The 24,028-nt window shown below is 51.4% G+C and overlaps 3 protein-coding genes across 3 annotated transcripts; 2 read left to right on the plus strand and 1 right to left on the minus strand.

Moving 5' to 3' along the window:
- Positions 1-670: 670 nt before the first annotated feature.
- Positions 671-15,292, minus strand: PMZ80_006848 (NRPS; the record flags this gene model as incomplete). Its single annotated transcript, XM_064875258.1, has 1 exon — positions 671-15,292. The coding sequence occupies one exon, from the start codon at positions 15,290-15,292 to the stop codon at positions 671-673; it is 14,622 nt and encodes a 4,873-aa protein (XP_064728523.1).
- Positions 15,293-16,352: 1,060 nt separating this feature from the next.
- On the plus strand, positions 16,353-17,888 carry PMZ80_006849 (uncharacterized protein; the record flags this gene model as incomplete). Its single annotated transcript, XM_064875259.1, has 1 exon — positions 16,353-17,888. The coding sequence occupies one exon, from the start codon at positions 16,353-16,355 to the stop codon at positions 17,886-17,888; it is 1,536 nt and encodes a 511-aa protein (XP_064728524.1).
- Positions 17,889-19,381: 1,493 nt separating this feature from the next.
- Positions 19,382-23,705, plus strand: PEX6 (peroxisomal assembly protein; the record flags this gene model as incomplete). Its single annotated transcript, XM_064875260.1, has 2 exons — positions 19,382-19,532; positions 19,582-23,705. The coding sequence occupies 2 exons, from the start codon at positions 19,382-19,384 to the stop codon at positions 23,703-23,705; spliced, it is 4,275 nt and encodes a 1,424-aa protein (XP_064728525.1).
- Positions 23,706-24,028: the final 323 nt, after the last annotated feature.

Consider the following 24,028-nt stretch of genomic DNA (forward strand, 5'->3'; position numbering starts at 1 on the left):
CGAAAATGTGCAAAAGGCAGGTGCAAGGCATCGATCGTACCTTCCTGCGGCTGGAAATGGATTCGAAGAAGGCACGACCAGCTGGTCGTGACTGCCGTGCGTAGCTTACAGGCGAAGAAGGTGCAAACGAGACGAAGTAGGGAAGTCACGACTGTCTGGTCGTGCCTACCATTGCAATCAGATTCGTTGGAGGAAAGCACGGTTGGAGGATCAGGAAAGTGCGATCTGTCCCTCGTACCTGCCGATTTGGTCTGGTGCACGAAGGGAAGGCACGCCTCGGCCGATCGCACTGCTTTGTACATTATCTTATGCGAGGGAAGGCGCGACCATATGCAAAGGCAGCTGCGACGAACGTATGCAGAAGGCACTATCTGGCGGATGTGCCTGCCTTCTACTAAAAGCGAATGTAAGGAAGCACGACCGGGGGTGTCGCAGGTGGAGGCGTACTAGGAATAATGGCAAAGACGGGTGCTTTTGATCAACGCAGATGTTGATTCTTAAGCAGGCTGCGGTCATCGAAAGACCTCTTGGGCGGAGACGACGATTGTTCTTACTATGAAGGTGTGACCAGAGATTGGAGAAGGAAACGTTGACTCTATATGCTTGTAATGTATAGCGCTGAAGTCATGCCCGCTCACCAGACCGTCTTATCGTGTGTACTCATCAATCGTTATTCATCACTCATAAGTCCTTCCAGCACCTCCTTCACCTGGCCCATAAGCCGTTGGACCTCCTCAGCATCGAACATATCTCCTGGTGCGAACATCCCCACCCCGAGGTGTCCACTCTCATCGATCTTTGCTTCCACGTCCAGTGCGGGTAGACACCAGTCAGCAAGTTGATCATCACCTGTACTGCCACCGACGTACGGCGAAACGACCTCGGCGTTGCCATTGCCTTCCATAAGTCCCTTCGCCCGTTCTCTCGCTTCCCCTTCGGCGTGTCTGACCACCACCTCTGCATTAGTCGACCGAGTACCTCCATGCGCCCCAGTCTCATCGTCAGCCTCTCCTGGCAACCTGAGGAAGTTCACGTAGCAATCGAGCTTCACGCCCGTCCAAGCGTGGATATCCCTCAGGCTAATGCCGCAGTTCTGTGGACGTCCCATCTCTTCCAGGTCTTGCTGCACGGTGCGGGCAGAGTCAAGTATGTCTTTCGCGCGTGACCCGGTAATATTGACCTTGAGCGGCACAACGTTGAACGTGGGTGCTACCAAGTTTGTGATTCCATCGACGTCAAGGGAGCGATTGGCGAGGTAAACACCGATCGTGACAAATCCTGTACCTGTCGTTGATTTCCGAGGTGTGAATTTGGTCTTTGCATGTACTCGTGCTACGACCACAAAAAACATCGCTTGAACACTGATACCTTCCCTTCTAGCAATCTTCACTAGATTCTCGATCCGCAGCAAGTCAGGTACAAAAAACTGCGTCCTTTCCGCTTCGAAGCTGCCGCGTATTTCTTGTGTGCTCTCGAATGCGTCGCGTCCCAGATAGTCGGACCAGAATCTGCTTGCTTGTGCCAAATTGGTATTCTCCAGATCAACAAATGGACAAAAGTCTGTGTTGAGCGCTGTCCGATCTCTTGAGCTCTGACAGAGATCCTGCAGTGTCTGCAGTATGAGACCGAGACTGACAGCATCGTACAAAGCGTGGTGGATGTGGAGCGCTACTAGCAGAGAGCCATTGTGCTCCGCGACCTCGTACTGTAACGGCCCCGCCCTCTCACACTCTGGCTTGGACACCACCTGATATGTTTTGGTGTCATGAGACAAGAATCTCGTCCTTAGTGCAGGTACTTCCGCGATCAAGTTCCGGAACGCAGTATCGAACGTGTCGTGGTTGCAATGTTCAATCTCAAGCCAGAATGTCGAATAGAAAAGGCGGCCCTGGGTTGTCCTCCACAAGTCAAGCATGTATACTTGGCCAGCTGTCGCAGGCAAAATGTCTTCTACCGTGTCAACTGGTGTGTCTGCCTCCAGGAGTGGTTGTTCAAGCTCCTTCTTTAGTGATGAGGCCGGCGGTGATCTTCCGGTGCCAGGGGCAGTATATTTGGAACCCTGCGTCTTGCTTTCTTGTACGGCTGCGGCGATCTTCTCAACTGACTGGTGTCTGAGGATGACGCTGACAGACACGTTCAAGCCCTCATCACGCAACAGCTTCGAAACTCTGATGGCGCTGACACTGTCGAGGCCGAGGTGGAATAGATTGGTCTGTTTCGAAATCTGAGATTGCTCCACACCCGAACCTCTCGAAAACGCTTCTTGGACCTTGTACTCGGTGTCAGACCATGACGTGGCTCTGATGTCCTTGTTGTTGTCTTGAGTTATGTCCGCGTTGGTGTCAGAAGGCTGCTGTGCTTCATGGAGCGCGCTCCCTGGCATGCCGCATATAGAGACGGTGTTGGCGTTGACAGTTCTGAAAATCTGCTCCCTGTCATGCTCGACCAAGAATTCAAGGATGTGGTCCAATGTTGAAAGCACTCTTGTCGCTTGCTCATGGCTGGCGAATCCTTCTTGCGTTGCGGTTGTCAGGCAAAGGTCTTCCTCCTTCTCCTCCATGTCGATGTTAAGTGCATATGGTGGAGATATGTCCGTCTCTCCAAGCTCGACCTCCTTGATGATAGATTCAACGTTTGCATCCAGATTTAGCTTTTTCTGGAATGTGAATAGTGTATTGAACAGCTCGGATCCTGCAGAGTTCGCTAAACGCAATGCCTTGGACAACGGGAATTGCTGATGCTCGAAGATCTCCACCGATATGTCGTGCACTTGTCTCAAAAGACCCTTCACGTCTGATTCCAGGCTAACTCGTGGTCTGAACACCACGGTATTGAAGGTCGGAAAGACAAGTCGCTCTGTCTCTTCCGAGGTCCGGCCAGACACGACAAGCCCGAATGCCATATCAACTTGTCTGGTGATGTGCATCAATGTCAAAGCCCATGCAGTCAGACCAAGTGATTGCATGGTCACATTGTTGCTCTTGCAAGCTTCATGGAAACGGTCTAGCTTAATTTTCGAGGTCAACCGGATCAATTGTGGACTGAGTGGTCCGGGTCTAGCCCGACTGTCTGAGGTAAACTCCGAAGAATAGGCGTCTTCAAGCTGTGTAGGACTGACCACCGTAGACGCGAGATTCTCGAGCTGTCGTGTCCAGAAGGTCTCCGTAGAGCTTGCACTTGCAGCTTGTCGCAGGTCAAACTCATACTTGACTATTGGGTCTGTATCCACGGCTGCTGGAGCTAGCGCATGGTAGCATTGGGCGATATGGTCAAGCAGAAACTGTAAGGACCATGCATCGTAATGCGCATGAGACAAAGCCAGCACGAAATATGCCTTGTCCTTCAAGATCGCTATCTGCACGTTGGGTATTGAGTCAACCAATTCAGCGTTCTGCTTGGTGTTTTCGACATGCTCTTTAAGCTCCTCCGCACTCTCAAATCTGTAAGATATCTGTGCCTTCCGACCACCTGTCTGTGCTTTTGAGACTGCTTGTAAGAAGGTGATCCCATCGAGCGGCTCATTGAGCATAACAAATTTCGTTCGTAGAACCGGTAGTCCCCGTGTGGCCTGGTGGATAGCATCAATGAAGTGGCCGACATTGACGCTGCTGTGGAGCTCGTAGCTAAGGGCATGGAAATACTTTTCGTAGTCCACTAGCAATCCTTCCTGCAGCGGCGTTGCAGGAAATACCGCCTCGAGCCGGCTGATGTTCATGCATTCATCAGCGAGAACGCCCTTCCAGTCTTTGTCCATTCTTCTGATGTCTTCCGAGTCAACAGACACATCGATTCCACTTAACGCGGACCATGCTTCAGTCATGCCAGCTACGGTAGGCTTCTGTAAGATCTTGCTGACCGGTAACCTGATATCTTTGCTCTCCAGCCTTGCAGCGAGCTTTAGCGCGTCAACGCTGTCCAGACCAAGTTCGAATATTGTAGGTCGGTCATGGTGAATGTCGGCCTCGCTTACGTCAGCAAGCACGGCCAGCTCGCTCCGGATGCCATATGCCTGTCTGCTCCATGAGAAGTACTGAGCCTCGAGATCTCGGCTAGTCTGATGAGCGCCGTGCTCAGATGTGTCGCTTTCCTGAGTCTCGAAGAATACTGCAGGCAGCGAGACATTGGCAGCGTGGTCGAGGCTTTCCAGGGTCTTTCGCGCTAATTGCATGAGCATTTCTGCTGTATCTCTTGCTGTGGAGTCTGAGGTGACGATAGTGATGCTGTACTCGTCATTGGATGTTTCTTCTATCTCGATGTTCAAAGGATAATCAGCAATACTCGCAGACTGTTGCTCGGTCCAGGGCTTCCGAGGCACATCTCCTTGATTTTCGATGAAACCTTGGTACACAAACAAGTTGTCGAAAAGTTCCTGATCCGACTTCATCTTGATCCATTTCCTAATACTGCTCAGTGGAGTGTGCTGATACGGCAACACACCGACATAGCTCTGATGGCAAGCTTTAATTAGGTCACCGAAAGTCGCATTCTGTGGCAAACCGTCGATTGTGAAGGGTAGTGTATTGAACATGGGTCCGATGATTTTGTCTGCGTTTTCGAAGTCGATGGCGCGCCCGGAGAGGACGATACCTATAGTAGCGTTGGTCTTGTAGTACTCTGCGAGTGTCAGAAGCCAGGCTGCATGAAAGATAGCTTGAGGCGTCACAGCCATAGCCGAGCATTGTTGCCGAACACTTGCTAAATGCAGTTCACGATGCACTGCAACAGGTCCTGCTTCGAGTGCAGCGTTGTCTTGCTTGTTCAGTTTAAGCAGCCTGACATGTCGCAAATGACCGCGCCAGAACTCAGGAGCGTCATTTCTGCGAAGCAATGGGCCGTGAGCGAGTGCCTCATGAAACTGTGGTGCACGAAAGACATGTTGTTCTGGCTGGCCGTAGAGTTTGTAGAGCGCGTCTAGTAGCATAGATATGCTGACGCCGTCGTAGACCGCGTGAAATATGAAGAGCGACATATACTTGACTCGGCCTCCTTCTCGCTGAGTGAGCCAAACTTGCCAAGGAGATTCAATGCCTAGTTGTAGTGCCTTCGCTGTCCACTTTCTAAAGCAACTATCAATGGCTTCTAGGGGGTCGTCTTTGATGAAGTCGACTCCGTAGTCAACGTTAACCGCTCGGGGAGGTTGCGCGAGAACAACTTGCGCATACCCGTCCTCAGTTGGAACAAAATGTGTTCTCAGGATGTCAAGCTGAAATTGTAGTATCTCCCAGGCTTTCAACAATTGAGTCAAGTCAACAGCATCGTCCAATTGGTAGACAAACCGGGTAAGATACGGCACCTTCTCGGTATCACTAGAAACCAGCCTCGCGATCATGCCTTCTTGCAATGGCGTGCATGGAGAGACATGCTGAATCTCTTGATCGCTGACGTTGAGGGCCTTGCTAGTTGGAGTTCTGTGCTTATCCGCAAAGGAGCTGATACGCTGGTGCGCTTCTTGCACCTCATTCTGTTGGTCGGCAATTCTGTTCTCGAGGAGTGCTTCAGCCAAATCGGCGAGAATGGGTCGCCTCATGATCAACGCGACTGATGCACCGGCATATCCTGCAGTTTTCAGGGCTCTCGCAAGGCCAATGACAGAAATGGAATCAATGCCTAGCTGGAACAGGGATGTCTTTGGATCAATGCCAGCTGCACTAGTTTTGTTATACTCGGCGATGATGTCGATAAGGCGCTGAATCTGCTCTTTCGGTACTCGGACGCTCGACTCGATCGACTCCTGCAGACTTCGAACCTCCTGTAATGACGCTGACTCGTACAGTGATCGCAACAACTTTGCATCGACCTTGTTGTTGACTGTGAGGGGCAAGAAGTCGACAGCAAGGAAGTAGGTGGGTACCATATATGCGGGCAGCCTATCAGATGCCTGCTTGCGCGCCTTCGAAATCAAAGCCGCAACTGCCTGATCGCGAACGAGGTAGGGCTTGGTGGTCCGCGCTTTGGTCTCCTTGGATCGTGCCATGAAGGCCACAAGTTGCTCCTTCTCCTGCTCTGAGTGCTTTGCGACGATGGTAGCCACATCAGAGAAGCCTGACGAGCAATGTGATAGAACATGGTTGATCTCTCCAATCTCCAGGCGCTGACCGCGCAGCTTGACTTGGTCATCGATCCTGCCTAGATATTCGAAACTGTGGTCGTGAAGCATTCGAACAAGGTCGCCTGCTCTGTATACTCGCTCGCCCGTCGATCTAAGTGTTACAAACTTCTCAGCAGTCAACTCTGGTCTGTTGAGGTACCCCTCGCCGACGAGCACTCCACTCAAGCATAATTCGCCGATAGCTCCAATAAGGACAGGCTTTTCAGAGTCAGGCTCAAGAACGTAGGAGCCAACGTTGTCCCATTGCTGGCCAATATTCGTCGGCTTGACAAGCTTCTTCACACGAGGGTGAACAGTACAGCCTGGAGTCACTTCGCTCGGTCCATAAAAGTTGTATAAACAGCCAGCGTCTCCCCACGTATCAATAATGTCCGGTCGGACTTGCTCTCCGCCTATAATGAAAACACCTCGACACAGGGAAGGCACAGTTTGAGGCGTCAATAGCCGTGCCAGACTAGGTGTGAGGTCAAGATGCGTGATGCCAAGCTTGTTTATTGTTCCAGGCAAGTCCTCAAACAAAAGGTCGCGAGGCGCGACTGTGACGCATAAACCTTCTTTCCAAGTCCAGAAGTGCTCGAGCACACTGACATCAAAATGATATCCTGCAAATTGTAGCCAGCGCGACTCCGTGGTCCAATGACCATTGAAAATCCTAGAGAAACACAGCATTGCTTGGACGATCGATCTGTGACTGATAAGGCAGCCTTTTGGCGTGCCTGTCGTTCCTGAAGTGTAGAGGCAATAGCATATGTCGTCGCCAGTGACAGGTCTTGAGAGCATAGGTGGTATCGGGCTAAGCTGTCGTAATGTGCCCGCATCGTCCATGCAAATGATTTTCACGTTCGCGTCAGTCAGAGGGCTTGCTGTTGTGGTAGTTGTCAGCACCATCTTACACTTGGAATCTTCAAGAATAAAGTGCTTGCGAGCAGTAGGCGCGCCCGGATCGATCGCAACATAGGCACATCCAGCCATCAAGACCCCAAGGATTGCAGATGAGGCTTCAGGACATTTCTCGAAGCAAATTGCGACAAAGTCGCCAGTCTGAGCGCCGTTTCTTACCAACAGATTTGCAACTCGTGCTGCTTTCGACACGAGTTCTTGGTACGTCTGGGTCTGTTTGAAGACTTCGCTCCCTTTGATGTCCATAACGAATTCGAGCGCGACCTTGCCCGGGTTCTGAGCAGCAGAGGCGAGTACCAAGTCGTGCAGACATGTGTGCTCTGTGTCAATGAGGGGCTGTTTCGGGGCCAATGTGGCAAATAAGGACTTATCCCCTAGATCTCTAGGCCTCAATTTCAACACATCATAGAGTATCTGTTCGTACTGCTGAAGCAGAAGTTGGCTATGTCCCACAGACAGGACTTTCTGGTCATAGGTCAGCTGCAAAGTGATGCTGCCTTCGTCCGGCTCATCTGGTATGACCTCCAGTGATACGACGTATTCTGCAGTAGCTTCGTCTGACACCATCTCCCAAAGGCTGGAGGTATGTCGCTGTTTGGCATACTTCTGCAGTACAAGAACTGTATCGAATAAGTCGTCCTCGACTTCAAGCATAGTTTTGATTCTCGAAAGTGGAACATGTGGGTTCTTCTGATGCTCAGTATTGACTTTCTGCATATCGTCAAGCATCTGGCCAGTTGCCTCAGACACGTCAAGACACACAGGCAATGTATTTATGGTTGAGAGGACAACCTCGTTCAGCGCATCGTTCTCGAACGAACGCCCAGATATAATATTACCAAAGACAACACTCCGCTGGCCAGTATATGCTGCTAGCAACCTGGCCCAAGCAACTTGGCAAGCGGTCAAGAGGCTACAACTTCGCTCTTCACAGCTTGCCTGAAGTTCTTGGTGTGAAGCTCTCAAAGTGTAACTTTCGACAAGGTGTTTTGACGCAACCTCTCGCATAATGTTGAGGTCTGGGAACTTAGTCGGTTGCACATTATCCTTCACATGCTGCCAGAAGTGCTTGTCGAGGTCTGATTGATTCAGCGAAACTATTGAGCTAAGAGCTTCGGTGATTGGAGGAGGGTCTGGCAGAAATTTACCACAGCATAGGGCTTCGACGTCATGGAGAATCTGCTGCAGAGACTGAGCATCGTAGAGTGCGTGTAGGATATGTAACTGCACGAAGCATACATCCGTTCTCTCCTCAACATAAACGCGCCATGGTGGTCGCAGAACATCGCGAAGACTCTTCGGATTCGACACTAGTGACCTCCTCCCCGGTAAGAACCGTGATCTGTCTACGTCATGATTCTTGTAAATGACCATGGCGAAAGGATGCCTTGGGTCGTCTTCAACTTGCATGAAGCCCGTTCGCAGAATTGGATGTCTCTTCGTGATTTTGGCCCATGCGTCATGCAGGAGTTCACGGTCCACGTCTGATTTGAGTCGAAGCCGTACGCTGTTATAGTATAAGCGCCCTTCTGACTTCAAAAACTCCGACAGTATGCCCATCTGTGTAGCTGTACAAGGGTAGACAGCTTCAACCTCATCCTCGCGAACTCCCGAAGGACCGACAACATTCTGCCGATGCTTTGTATCAAATGCTGGCAAGTCAAAGGTTTCATTCGATGGCGAGGCAGCATGGCCACCCTGACGCCTCTCACAAAGGTCAATTATCGCTTGTACACGAGGCTCCTCGAGGATGTCAGCGACCGCAACTCGATAGCCAGCCGATCTGAGACGAGAAGCCAGTTGCACGGCGTTGATGCTGTCCAATCCAAGCTGGAAAACGTTGGTCATTGTGTCGATCGTGCTTGTTACGCGACTGTTCAATGCCGACAGAGCGTTGAGAACGACTCGTGCTGCAGTTCCCTGCTTGATAGACTGTCCCTGTGACAGCACCGCTGTATGGCCATCGACCTCTCCTTCTGGTAATGGCGATGGAATATTGGATAAGTTTAAAGCGAGGGCTTCAGGCCACTCTGCCGTGTGCTCCAGAAGGGTTAAAAGGTCCGAAAGCAGAGTGTCAGTGGAAATCTTGTCGTCAACTTGCGAACTGTGCAGCTTGAGGTGGATTTGGTCGTTCTCAGGCTCTAGGCTAGCTTCGATGATATATGGAAATTCCATCTGGCCCTCTTCGCTCACGAGCTGCCATATATCGTGGTTGAGGCGCGGTGTAGTAGACTGAAGCAGTAACAGGACATCGAATAGCGGCCGGCCATCTGGACTGTATTGCTTCTGCAAGCGTCGTAGTGCGGTCCCTTGGAAGGGTAGAACTTCGACATCGAACTGCTGTAGTCTTCGGCACAAGTCCCCGTTAGTAATCATGCGCGTCAGTTTCGATGTCGTTGGCAAAGTGTTGAAACATGGCCCAATAACACGATCAATACCGGACACATCGATGTTACGACCGCTAAAGACAGTCCCAAAACAGACCTCTGTGGTCCGAAAGTAGGCGCACAGAAGGCGTGCTACAGCGGCTTGCAAGAGAGCAAGCATAGTCGTAGACGCTGACTTCGCACACCTGGTCAAGGTCTCATGGGACAGGCGGCTTGCACGACTGCTTGTAAGTGTGCTTGTTGCTTTTGCACAGTGAGTTGACAAGCGGCACGACCTGACGCCCTTCAGATTGTGCTGCCAGAAGTCGTCACTACTCTTCGAAGATGCATTCACCATGAAGTCAAGATACCTGGAGAAAGGTATAGCTGGCAGTAGCCTGTCGCCAGTGCAGAATATCTCTATCTCTTTGTGCAAGTTGCTCAGAGCTTCGGCATCATACAACACATGGTGCATGAACAGGTGGAGCTCCGCAGCTTGATTTGGTGTCTTAGTGATTTGTAGACTGTATGGAGGACGATCGAAAGGTGAGGCCACTTCGACGGCCATAGGTGCAGCAACTTCGAGCCATGGGAGGTCGATCCGCTTCAACACAATCTGCATGTACGGTAGTTCTGGCTCTTCAGTTAGCGCGAACACAGTCCGCAGCAATTCGTGCCTATCGACCATCGTTACCCATGCCCGACGAACAACTTCTGTGTCCACCGTCAAACGATAGGCGAGATGATTGAGGTAGGCGTCGCTGCTTTTAGAACCAGAAGAGAGCATTGCTTCTTGCAATGGAGTGCAGGGGAGAATCGCCTGGACCTGCAAAGCCTCATGGTTGTACTTGGCACGGAGAGACTCTTCCAGCCGGATTGGCACGATTCCGGGCGCTGTGAGAGCCTTGTGTTGCTCGTCATCCTTTGTGGTCGTACTCCCGTGAGCAACCAGTGCTCTGACCGAGGGATACTTCATAACGCTTGAGACCTGAACGCCGAGTCTCTGAGCAAAGGCAACGGCTCGAATTGAATCAATGCCATAAGTCAGAAAAGAAACATGGATGTTTATATCAGTAACTGGCACACCGCTGATCTCTGAGATGACCTTGATGATCTGTGTCTCTTCCTCTGTGGCGTCGGCTTGGGCTTCATCCAGGAGCGGCGTGCCTGAAAACCTCGCTAGCTCGTCATGGGTCGTACTATGGTAGATCGAAGCGAGTTTTCGTCCGTCTACTTTGCCTTGTCGAGTCAATGGCAAAGCGGGCACTGGTATCAGACATTCTGGGATCATGTATACCGGCAGAGCGGCCCGAAGGTGCTCATAAAGGACTCCGATGTCCCCTTGGTGTACTGATCCCGCACCACAAGCGCAAAATGATACAAGCTTGTCTCGGTCCTGCTTGGCAGACAAGATTAAAGTGAAGGCATCAGTGACCAGCTCGGATTGCACGAGCTTTGAGTTGATTTCGTTCAACTCAATACGTTGCCCCCGGATCTTGGCTTGATCATCTTCACGTCCGAGAACCACAAGACTACCATCTGCAAGTAGCCTTCCAATATCTCCGGATCTGTATAACTTTCCATATCGGGGGTGCTCCAGCCAGCTCCTGCGTGTGAGATCTGGATCCGTATAGCCTCGCCCTACTTGTGCTCCACCAATCCAGATTTCGCCAACAGCGCCTTGTGGCAAAATATTGAAACTAGAAACGTCCAAAGGCTGTGCACGTCGCTCAGCTGAAATCCGCGAGCAAATGAAGAGACTTGTGTTTGGAAATGCTGGTCCGACGTTGTTGATCCGAGCTTTAGTGCCAACGTAAGAACGGACGTTACATATGTTTGTTGTCTCGCTTGGTCCGTATCCTTGATAGAGACCGTGATCAGCCCACGCCTCGTAGACTCTCGCAGACATAGGTTCTCCAGCGCAAACCAAGAATTGAACGTTCGGGACGTTATTAGGGCTGATGAGCGCAGCCACCGACGGTGTCATGCTCAGGTGCGTCACGTCTAGGGCGTCGATGAGCTTCTCGATGTCCCTGAAAAGTACATCATTATCAGCCGAGCACAAAGTCATTCCACAATGCCAGGTCCAGAAGATCTCGAAGACAGAAACATCAAATGCTGGTGAGCAGGACTGGAGGAGGCGCGAAGCTGTACTGTGTGGGTATACTGTGGCCAGATGTGCGATATTGCTCATCAAGTTTTCTCTGGTAACTAGCACGCCTTTCGGAACGCCTGTGCTGCCAGATGTAAAAACAGCATAGGCGAGGTCCGTGCCAGACATTTCGCTAGGTAGTCTGCCATCGATGGCGCCGTCGTACTCGACGATGCTTCGTAGAGTTGCTGTTGACGCGTGTCGCGAACTAGCACCGCTCATTAGTGTAGGACAATCATGCACGAGCAGCCCGGGCTTTGCCTGTCCCATAATCTCCCGAAGCCGTTTTTCTGGAGTGTTCGGATCCACGCACAAGTATGCAACACCCGCCATAGCTGTAGCACAAATGAGAATATACAGATCGACGCATTTGCTACAGCGTATCAGGACAATATCATCTGCAACCAAATCGTGCTTACTAACAAGTCTTTGTGCTGTGTTTCGTGCTCGCTGGTAAAGGTGTTGATAGCTCAATGTTTCCCGTTTGACCGAGCGTGTCGCGCTGTCGAAATCCATAATGAAGTCGACAGCAACTCGATCAGGCTGCGTATGCGCTGTTCGAGCAATCGTAGCTGTCAGGTCTGCGGCACTGACCTTGCTCGGTCTAATGTTGGCAATAGAGAGTAGCGATTGCGGTACGTTCTGCCAGATCTTGTCTAGTGACTGGTCATGGTGGCTGACAAGGACTTTTACAAGGAAGTCCAATTGATCATGGATGTTCTGAACTTGCCCCTCGGATAGCTTGGCGCGACTGTAGGTGGTCTTCAGGCACAGCGACTCCCCCCTGGGTTCGACCTCCACCACTAATGCATATTTCAAATAGTCGTAGCTTGCCTTCGTCAGTACCAGATCGTTACTGCCAACATGAGAGTAAAGCGACTCCTGCCACACAAAGATGGCGTCAAAGAGCTCGACGCCGCTGGCCAGACGAAGAGCCGACTTAATCTGAGCGAGGGAAACACTGGAATGTCGCAAGCAATTCATATGTTCTCGGTGGACATGTAGCAGGAGATCATGTGCTGTCTTACACTGATCGAGCTGTACTTGCAAAGGCAGTGTGGATAGGCAAGGCCCAATGACTTCCTCGGCTCCGGGCAGGACTGCGTCCCGACCAGCAATAACCAGCCCACTGATCACCTGATTTGTATCGAGCATGTGACCGAGTAACAGTGACAGGGCGGTGTGAACGATCGAAGGCTTGCTGACATGCAGCTCTTGCGCGACCTCAGACAGATTCTCGTGCTGAACAGACAAGGTACTGCAATGCTGAGCAGTATCAGCATCGACGACAATTTCTGATTGTAGAACTGGAAGCGGGGAGAGTTCTGCTTGCTGTAACCGACTCGTCCAAGCCATGAGATCTGTATCCTTATGTAGCTTAGCATGCGCCTGTTTTGCACGCGTGAGTTGCTGGAACGAAGGCCGTGATCGTAACTTGTCACCCTTTAGAAGGGTGTTGACGTCGCGTAGCATGAGGTCCCACGACCAGCCATCGTAAAGTGCGTGGTGAACCCTAATTTCCATGGTGTGTTGTAGTGCATCTGTACTCAACTGTAGAGGAAAGAACAAATCGAGGGCTCGGTCAAAAATAGGTTCATGTTTGACCACCTGGACGAACGGCATGTCAGGGTCCGAAGTGGCCACAAAACTTGCCTTCAGAAGGGCGTTGTCGTTTACTAATTTTTCAAAAGCTTTCGTCAAGCTCGCCAACGATATCGAACGGTCGACCTGAAGGATGATCTTGTTCATATTCTGCTTTGAATTCTGTAATGTTTCCGATAACATGGCGATCTGGATAGGAGCACAAGGCAAGATATCGTCAACCTGCAGTGAATCTAGACGACCCTTAATCTGTTCAGTGACGGTTTCGACAAGCGGCGCCCAACCCGATGCGCTAGGTATGAGGTCACCCAGCTCAAGGGCTGATTCAATGAGCCCCTTGTGAGCATCCAAGCAATTGACCAGATCGGTGATCGAATCAGCTTCGAGAATCATAGACACAGATGCCTTAGGGTGCTTGCGACGCAGCCTCGAAGCTATGCGGATCGCCCTAAGGGAATCAAGCCCACAGGTCCACAACGAGCTGTGCGGATCGACCGTCCTGTGCAGCTCTTCCGATACGATGGTCGCTATCTCAGATTCAGCTGCAGAGTCGTTGAAGGGGACTGCACCCTTGTTCTCGCTCTGACGCTCCTGGTAATGTGCTTCCAAGCGTTTGCGATCGACTTTGCCTGATGACAGGCGAGGCAATCCCTCGGGGAGAACAACAATATCGCTGGGTCTCATGTGACGTGGCAGCCATTCTTTACATCTCTTCTCCACATTTGCTGTCTCTAAAGCAGTATCACCCGAGCAGAACAATACCAGCGTGTCGTTAATCACAACGGCCACCACGACTTCGACACCTTGTGCCTGTGATGCAGCTTCTTCAACTTCACCAAGCTCGACCCGCTGGCCGCGAAGCTTGACTTGGCCCCCAGAAATTCTGCCAAGGATATGGAGATCGCCTTCTGAAGTCATCATAGCTCTATCTCCAGTGCGATAGACAGTCCCATACCCTGGTAACTGTACGAAGGCCGCATTCGTTTGTTCTTGTCGATTGAGGTACCCATCTGCTAGTTGCCCAACGATAGCAAGTTCGCCTGTTTGTCCAACTGCCAGAATCTCGAATGTTTGCGCAACGCTTTCTTCGTTGAGGACGAGTGCCGTAACTGTTGAGAGCGGCCGTCCGATATTGCGAACAGAGCTCAAAGCACTCATCATCGGCACCACTGTGCAATGTATTGCAGCTTCCGTGGGGCCATACATCGCAAAGAGCATGCTTTCCTGATCCTCACTTGCTCCAAATTCTTTGACAACCTGTGGCGTGAGCATTTCACCTATCGTGAGAAGGATCCGCAGCCCCGGCGTAGCAGATCGTTTACGCAGAAGCGTGGTGGCGACGGTGGGGGTTAACTCTATCGCATCAACGTTCATGTAGTTGATTGTGCCGGGCAAGTCTGCAAGAAGCATTTCCTTTTCACAGCAGACCAGCGTGGAGCCACGGTACCAGGGGAAGAAGATTTCGAACAAAGATACGTCAAAGGTAGAAGCTGCAAACTGCAAGAAACGCTTGAAGAATGGTATGTGTTCGTCGTGCGCAAGTACAGATTGAGTGACAGCATCGTGCGAGACTGGCACCCCCTTTGGCTTCCCAGTCGAGCCGGACGTGTACATGACATATGCAGTGTCCGACGACCTGCGTTGTTCACCTGCGGACTCACAGCCGGTGGCACCATCCTGCGACAGGTTTGCCAGGTTGACAGGTAGAACTGTGATCGACTTACTAATTCTTCGCAGACGCTGCGACTGCTCTGAGACGCAAAGAACAAGCTTTGCATCAACATCCTGGAAAATGAAGGACAGCCTTTCCTCAGGAGTGTCAGGTGTAATGGGACAGAAGGCTGCACCACTTTTTAACACAGCTTGATACGATATGTATAGCGCTGGGTGTTGAGGTAGAATCACAGGGATTACTTCCCTGCTAGTGGCGCCTTTGAGGTTTTGTTGTATCTGCTGTGCTAGCTTCGAGCTGAGCTGACCGAGCACGCTATACGTGATTGACGAGATCTGTTTGTCATGATCAAGGTACTCGATCGCGACATCATCGCCGGCTGAGGAAGAAACAAGGTGGTCAAGAAGCTTGGGGCCTGGTAATGTTTTCCGGTTGAGGTTGGCGATCGCTAGTTGAGCCTCTGCTGGGAATTGTCTATCGGACAGGGCCATGTGGCGCACGCCGGATGAGAACTAGTTTGACCGGGTTCAGGTGCGGTCAAGAGACCTGCCTCGGATGGCAGACTGATGAAACTATTGGCACGAGAAGAAAGTCGTCTTGGTTGGAGAGGCAGCAACGCGATGAGACGCAGAGGTTACCCCTTTCACGTGGGCCATATGGTGGCCGCTGTACTTCCGGTCGAAAGTGTCTGCTCCCGCCGTTCAAAGCAATGTAGATGAGTCCGCATCATGAATTGATAGCATGTACGACCAGAAAAGAATAACGTGTTGACAGGCACGAAGAGTACGCGGACGTGGAGGCAGTTCCGTCCGACACTAGCGCGCTTTCCTCGGTATCATCGCCGGCGTGGATTACATCACGTCACATCACAGGTTAAACTTCTTTCGGACTCGTTGCCCTTTGTGAAAGCTACCACAACTCTACCGCATGAATAAGAAGACCCAAAAACAGTGGATATGAAACGACCAACTCGGTTGCAGAACCTCCAGGAGTCTGCACCTGACTTGCATGAAGCTATCGCTCTGATATTGTAGATGATTCGCCCGATGGAAAGCCGCTGATGTAGAGCTCCAGATTAGATTAGATTGATAAGATGAAATTTTCATCTGGTCCGGGACCAATGCGGACCTTCAGCCATCGTTGTTGTTGTCGTGCGAATGCACGATGCAGATCCTTTGATCTTCACATCTGGCTGGCACGAAAGCCTTTGCTTGTCGCTGCTGATGCTGGCAAACAGTGGTCTATCTCGAAGGAGCGATGTCGGCTACATGCTGTTCCAGTCACACCTTGACCTTGCAATGGCTGACGTGCCTGCTTTTTATTCTAAGCATTTAGATGAAGGTAAAGGTCATCTTGCCTGTTCATTGAACTCTTCACTTCGAGGACATTGTCGTCACTGCCTACCTATCACCATTGGATGTTTCTCTTCTTGCCAGCTTACACTTCCATAATCCCTTGACCTAAATCTCCCGCATTCCAACCAGTGCTGGTGATTACCCTTAATCCATGATGCCGCACAAGGTTGATACCGACGAGCATAGCACGGCAAACATGACATCGCTTACTACGACAGACCTGCTTTCGCAGACCCGTACTGATGCCGTGCATGACCTTCTCAGCATTGGATTTGGCCCAGCGTCACTTGCAATTGCTGTTGCCATTTACGATATACTGGAGCAAAGAGCATTGACAGGCAGCACAAGCTTCACACCTAAAGTCAGGTTCCTCGAGCGACAGTCGGCATTCGGATGGCATGCGGGCATGCTCCTTCCTGGCACGAAGATGCAGATCTCATTCATCAAGGACCTCGCTACCATGAGGAATCCCAAATCACGCTTCACTTTCCTCAACTACCTCAAAGAGCATAATAGGCTTGCACAGTTTGCGAATCTGGATACCTTTCTCCCATTCCGAGTCGAGTTCGAAGACTACCTGAAGTGGTCTGCCTGCCACTTCTCCGACCTTGTGGAATACTCGCAGGATGTAACGAGTGTCAAACCACTAAAACTAGATGGCAGCCAGAAATTCAATTGTCTCGAGGTTACATCCAAGGACGTCAGTACAGGCGCCACGAGCGTGCAGCATGCACGCAATATTGTGATAGCCATTGGCGGGCGACCATCGATCCCATCAGTGTTCCCGCGAGGTCACGAAAGAATCATCCATTCCTCCAGATACAATCTTCACATCTCAAGCGTGCTACCCAATAAAGACAAAGCGTACAGCATCGCTGTTATTGGTGCGGGACAAAGTGCAGCAGAAGTCTTCAACGATCTTCAAAGTCGGTATCCTAACTCGAAGAACCTCCTCCTTATGCGAGACACTGCTTTGCGACCCAGTGACGATTCACCCTTTGTCAATGAAGTTTTCAACCCAGAAGTTGTCGACGAATTCTACTCAACAGCTCCTGACGTTAGAAGCGCTCAGTTGAAGGGCAACAAGGCTACCAATTACAGTGTCGTGCGACTGGGGCTGCTAGAGCAAATCTACGAGGATCAATATCAGCAGCGGATGCAGAATCCAGATCCAGACACCTGGCACCATCGTATACTGCCCTCAAGAGAGGTTGTCGAAGTCACCGACTTGCCGCAGAACAAGCGTCTCAATCTGACTGTCAAGAATTTTAGCAGTCAAGCCTGCAAGGCTAAGGAGACCTACTCAGTCGACGCTGTCATTCTGGCAACAGGTTATGTGCGGGATGTACACAATGAGATGCTCAAAGAGTGCCAGGCCATCAATGGATCTCGCGATGGCGCATGGATATCGGAACGAGACTACAAGGTCAAGCTCGATCGGGACTTCGTGGAGGATGATGTGCAAATCTACCTTCAAGGATGCAACGAGCAGACGCATGGGCTGTCGGATACATTGCTCTCGATTCTTGCTACTCGGGGTGGCGAAATCGTCGATTCTGTTTTCGGAGGTGCGATACTAGAGGCAGATACGCGTGACCTGGTCAACGCTTCGAGCAGCGACATGAGCGGCCCACTAGGGCCTCTGTGGAAACTCTCCCCCAACGCCAAGGAAGATGCGTCTAGCAAGCGGAAGCGTGCTGCGTCTTCAGCTGCTGAATCGGCGAAGGCTTAGGCTCGAGAGCATTGGTCAGTCGAGCATTGTTCGTTTCAAGGATCGATATTGAAGTGTCGCAGCACATATTAACCCATATTAATGACGCCATGTTGTGCAGCAAATGGGAAATGCTTGCAGAAAGGAGGCTCCTTCCAAGATCCGGGCTTCATCCAACCAAACGTCTCTGAATCCATCTGACCTTTCAACGAGATTGTATGACTGGTTAGGAATGACTGACGTGGGACAACACAAGGGCAAACACGGATGCTTCATGCACGCAGGCAATGCAAAGAATCACTCCACGTTATAGGAAACAAGCATGTGCTTCACAGACAAATCAGATAAGGGCCAGTAAGGGTGACCATCTAATCTGATGGTATATTGTGGTACGGAAGGTGATAGGCAGCAGAAAGAACACCTCCGTGAGGTTTGGCGCAGTAGGCGAGGATTGTAGACACGAGTGTAGCAAATACGACTTCTGCCGATAGGCGTGAACCGTACCGCCACGGACGCATTGTTTCTTCTACTCAAGCAGTACTAGCGGTCGGTCCTCTCCCAGTGACCGACGATGCCATGATGTCTTTGTCCTCCCTGTATGGCTGCAACGGACAAGGACCCCAGTCGATGAGACAATAAGGAGGATCTACCTTGTGATGATTGTGGGAATTTGCCTAAGAGAATGCAACACGCAGAAGACTGTGCTTACCGTTGCTTTCATCTGACAACATTGATACTGATTTGCTTGCACACAAAGGAGTGGAAAACCATGCAGACCGCGTACTAGTAGTATAGAAGGATCTCGTTCCGCGAGTTGCAGCAGCGAAGGTGCGACTGACATTCGGACAAGGCAGCTACCTCCTTGAGCAAGATTTACCATAACGCCTGCCGAAGTCTGTGACAGCGACACCTTCCGTACTGACTTCTTCTCTTGACCAAGGCTCAAGCAGCAAGTGATAATGTTGACATGTGTCTTTTTCGTTGAACTCGAAACACTCCGATCTCCACCACCCATACACACCTCGTGGTAGGATAATGTAGCTATTTGTGACATCGTCTATCGTCGCAGACGACGGGAAGTCAGGTCTCGGGTTCGGGTAGGGCGACGTAGTCCTGTCTGTTCGTCATGATGGGTCTCGAGGGTGCAGGCACGTGTAGACAGCAGGCAGGTTTCCCCTCCCTCCTGAAATGGACGTCTCCGGCCCAGGTGAGGAGAAATCGTCTGCTTCACATGATTAACAGTGCGAGGTGAGTCAAGACTTACGAAGCACTGCCATACCACTCTGTCCCTTGAATCGAAGTTAGAGAGAGGGATGGACGAGGTTAACTGGAATTATCAGAGCACGCACAGATATTCTTGAAGAAGATCGACTCTATCTTCTGGACCTCGGCATTTTTTAGAACCGACGCCCAGCAAAGCGCTCAGGTTCAATCTTCGTGGACGCGTTGTTAAGCAACAATATTGTTGTATACATGGACGGCTGAAGAGCTGTTGTGCATTGCTGAACCTCACCATGAGTGATTTCGATGATTCAGAACATCGCAAGAAGAGGAGGCGGCGTGAGATACCTCCTTGTCCTGTCAACGCTCGTCTGGTCTTCGATGACCATCTGAAGGCAGATGGGGCAGCATTGTCAAGAGGACTTGCTGCTGCGCTTGGACTCGGTATGTATTAGCCAAGCTGGCAAGGACACGTGCTGATGGCAGGAAACAGATCATGATACAGACAAATCGCACTTCGTAGCTGTTGCCCCAAAATCTCCCCTCCACGTCACGCTACAAGATTCGCTGTGGACTTTCTCTGCTGTCCATGCTCCTTCGAACAGCGAATCGTCAGACCAAGACTCACTCCAGATCCGACTCCCACCCTCAGCACAAGTCTCACAAGCGTTCCTGCGTGCTTTTGCTGCTCAAGACCACAACCGCCATGGTAACCATCTACCAAAGCACTTCGATGTCCGAGTCGTCCTCACCACACCAATTGCCCTCGACACCGTCTTTGTCACGATCGAGAAAGGCCTCCTCGAAAAAGTGGACGAGATACAAAACAGATTTGGTGGTGGCTTTCAGCATGCGAGAAACAAGAGAACTGGTCAACATGAGCAAACGTTAAATGACACGACGAACTCATCAACATCTGCTGAGGAACGTGCTACAGGGCTCATCAGGGAGGGCTTGTCCAAGCTGAGCATTGTACGCACCGGCGATGTCTTCCCTTTGCCGCTGCCTCCGCACCCCATCACCCATGCACAGCCTGCGCCAGCCATTGTTATTGAAAGCGAGCCTGTTTCGCAAGGGTTCATTTCTACGAGCACAAAAATTGTCGTCGTTCAAGCAGGTGCTTCGCAAGAAAAGGCCCTGAAGAAGCTCGCAGCCCCTGCAACGGTCATAGAAGAGTCTCTCGAAGACACCCCGGAAGATGATACGGCCACCGACCAATTTTTCTCAGCTGCCGAGGATCGAAACGTTACCACAGCCTCGGAAATGGATGGCACAGAAGAAGAAGACTCACAAACTGAAGCGTCTGATATCAACGAAAGCGACGAGGAATCAGATTCCATGGATGATATGATATCTCTCAGCGCCCCAGGCCTACCACCTCAACAAGCTGGAACGCTCTCGGCTATGACTGCCGCAACTCCCAAGCCGGGTCAGTACAGTCGAATGACGGGCACACACACCCCGGGTTCCGTCTATTCGAGCTTCACACAAACCACAGCGAGAGCAGGTAGTCGACCAGGGAAGGTGTTTCGCACCGAAGCACTGCTGAGAAAAGTCCCTGCAGAGATGCTGTACCCAAAGCCGTCGCTGCAAGAAGACGACGACTCCTTCGTATTCGTCGACACGAGCATGCTCGCTAAGCTCGGCTGTTTCTCTGGCGATTGGGCACGCATTGAGGTCGCAAGAAATGTAAGCAGTTTCGGCTTTGGGTCGTCAAGCCTCGCTGCATTGAACGGAGAGGATGAGTCGGAGTACAGAGTTGTGCGCCTGTTCGGCATCTCAGGTCTGCTGCAGCAGAAAGCTCGCTACACTGTTGACAAGACTGGCGATCGACGGTCGAGCTTCACACAGACTAATACTTTCATGCCACTCAGCCCAGCCCTCTACCTATCACCAGTTCTACTGGCAAATTTATCAAATGCACAATTCGTAAAGCTGGGAGCCATGCCCAAGACTTCAAAACCCGGCCACCGACCTGCCCAGATTGCGCGACCGCCATCGTACCGAGGCCCTCCACTAGCAAGAGAAGTTTCGCTAGCAAAAGTCCTTACGCCGTTGACCCAGGATCCAGCCACTCAATCAATATTGTTCACTGCTCTCAAAGCTCACTTTGAGAATCGAAGGCGTCTCATCAGAGTTGGAGACGTGGTGCCAGTGCCTGTAGATGAAGATCTAGCACGGGCAACATCCTCTCCTGGAGTAGCCGATACAGGCCACGAAGACGCCCAATTGCTCTCGAAGCTGAATATCACATCTGCCTCGGACAGGAAGCGCCTGCAAGTTGCCTGGTTCGCTGTTCAGTCTCTCGATGTAGATGTGCAGTCTGACAACAGTAGCACAGTTGGCGAATCCGAAAATTGGGGTGGAACCGCAATTTTGGACACTTCTCAGACCAAGCTCGGAGTTTCGGGCACAAGTCACCATAAAGTATCAGAGTCGATCGCCGCATGGTCGAGATTCTGGCTTGGTCTTCGAACGGCCGCGCCTTCGCCGACTGCTCAAATTCCGCTGAGTACGGTTGGCTCGCTACCTGCAGCAACGAAACTTCCTCTCGAGAAACGACTTGCAGATCTGGCTGCTGCTGCGACGAGTCCCAGAGCGATTAGCTTAGGTCTGCCTCCTCTAGTCATCCTATTGCACTCATCGCAACGGCAGGTTGGCAAAGGTCATATTGCCACCCACGCCTGTGCGTCTGTTGGCATTCATACATTCCCAATCTCTGGCCATGATTTGCTTTCCGAAAATGCTTCCACCACTGGTGGTGGAGATGTGAAGACAGAGGGTCTACTCAGAGTGCGTGCGGAACGAGCACTTTCTTGTGGTGTCGAACAGACCGCTCTTCTCTTGCAGCATGTTGACGTTCTGACAGCTGATCGGATGGTACCCACGATACGTGATATCATCAAGACTGCACGAGTGGTCATTGCTACTACGTCCAAAATCGACGACGTGCCAGCAGGTCTGCGAAGCCTGTTCACGCACGAGCTCGAGGTGACAGCGCCCGATGAGGTCGCGAGAGAGCTCATTCTACGCAACGTTTGCGCGTCTATGGCCATCCCATTATCACCAACTATCAACTTGAAGAATGTGGCATTGCAGACCGCTGCGCTTGTTGCGGGTGATCTCGTCGATGTTGTGCAGCGTGCCAGCCTAGCGAGGTCAAATCGACTGACGACGCTGGCTGAGGACAAAGGATGCAGCGTCTCAGACCTGGTCTTATCTGGTGGGCAAGCTACATCACATCTCATGCCAGTTGACTTCTCTGCGGCAATTTCAGCTGCGAGGTCGACGTTTTCCGATGCGATTGGCGCACCCAAGATACCTAGCGTTACATGGCAAGACGTAGGTGGTCTGGCATCACAGAAAGACGCAATCATGGAGACGATTTCTTTACCATTGACACATCCAGAATTGTTCGCCAATGGTGTACGTAAGCGTTCGGGTATATTGTTCTACGGTCCTCCCGGTACCGGCAAGACGTTGCTTGCCAAAGCCATTGCCACGGAGTTCAGCCTCAACTTCTTCAGCGTCAAAGGTCCTGAACTGCTTAACATGTACATCGGTGAATCAGAAGCCAACGTTCGCAGAGTGTTCCAGAAAGCAAGAGATGCTCGACCTTGCGTTGTGTTCTTCGACGAACTTGACAGTGTCGCTCCCAAGCGTGGCAATCAAGGAGACAGTGGTGGTGTTATGGACCGGATTGTCAGTCAGCTATTGGCGGAGCTCGATGGGATGTCTGGCGGAGGCTCGAACGAAGATGGCCAGGCAAACAATGCTGGAGGTGTCTTCGTGATCGGTGCCACGAATAGGCCTGATTTGCTTGACCCTGCATTGTTGCGTCCTGGACGTTTCGACAAGATGCTATACCTTGGTGTTGCCGACAGTCATGACTCGCAAGTCACGATCATGGAGGCTCTGACCAGAAAGTTCACGCTTTCACGAGAGGTCAGCCTCAGGCGCGTGGCTCAGAAACTGCCGTTCACGTACACTGGCGCAGATCTTTACGCTCTATGTAGTGACGCAATGCTCAAGGCTATAACAAGGAAGACGAAAGCAGTCGATGACCGCGTTGCCGAGATTAGCGAACAAAGGGGTGAGCCTGTCAGTACAGGCTGGTTCTTCGACCACGCAGCGACACCAGAAGATGTTGAGGTCGTCGTTGATGAAATCGACTTTGAGCTTGCGCAGAAGGAGCTCGTCGGTAGCGTCAGTGCCAAAGAGCTCGAACACTTCGAGCGGATCAGAAAAATGTTTGAAGACCAAGATATCAGTGCTGGCACGACTGCGGGGAAGAGCCAACCCAATGGCGAGGCTGATCAATCTGGTCGGAAGCTATCGAGGAACGACACGGCGATACACCTCAACGATGGTCCAGCACCTTCACAGCCTTCGAGGCATGCGGCTGGCAAGCAGAAGATGGGCAAGGGCAAAGCTGTCGCAACGAATGAATCCGAGGCTGACTCGGAGAATGACTATGGGTTTCTAACGCATTCAACGATGCACATGAATGGCTCGGCTGGTGGTCCTTTTGCGAACGGCACAAGCAAGGGCAAAAGCAGGGTGCCAGTCAACGACTTTGCGGATGAAGCTGGAGACGATGAATATCTGTATGACTGAGGCTACTAGTGCGCAGATGATTTCGGCATTCGAAGCGCAATGCCTGGAGGCACGCAGAACGAACCGCCAGCCCAAATGTCGACAGCTGCCTCTGTCGTGCTATTATACCCCTTTGATGTCGGGTAGATGGCTTTGGTTGATCACAAGCTTTACACAGGCTTTTCGTGAATTTGAACACACCAAGTACAGTTATGGCGATTTGTCAACACGGCTTCGGAACGTACCCTGAGAGCACCATTGTGTTCACATATAGTGCTGGCAACCTTCATCGTTGTTGATTGACGCCTGTAATAAGCTCACGGTTGCTTGTTTTGCTACTAGCT

The sequence above is a fragment of the Knufia obscura genome (genome assembly GCF_036327395.1).
Source record: "Knufia obscura strain CCFEE 5817 isolate CBS 148926 chromosome Unknown scaffold_8, whole genome shotgun sequence".
Lineage (NCBI taxonomy): Eukaryota > Fungi > Ascomycota > Eurotiomycetes > Chaetothyriales > Trichomeriaceae > Knufia > Knufia obscura.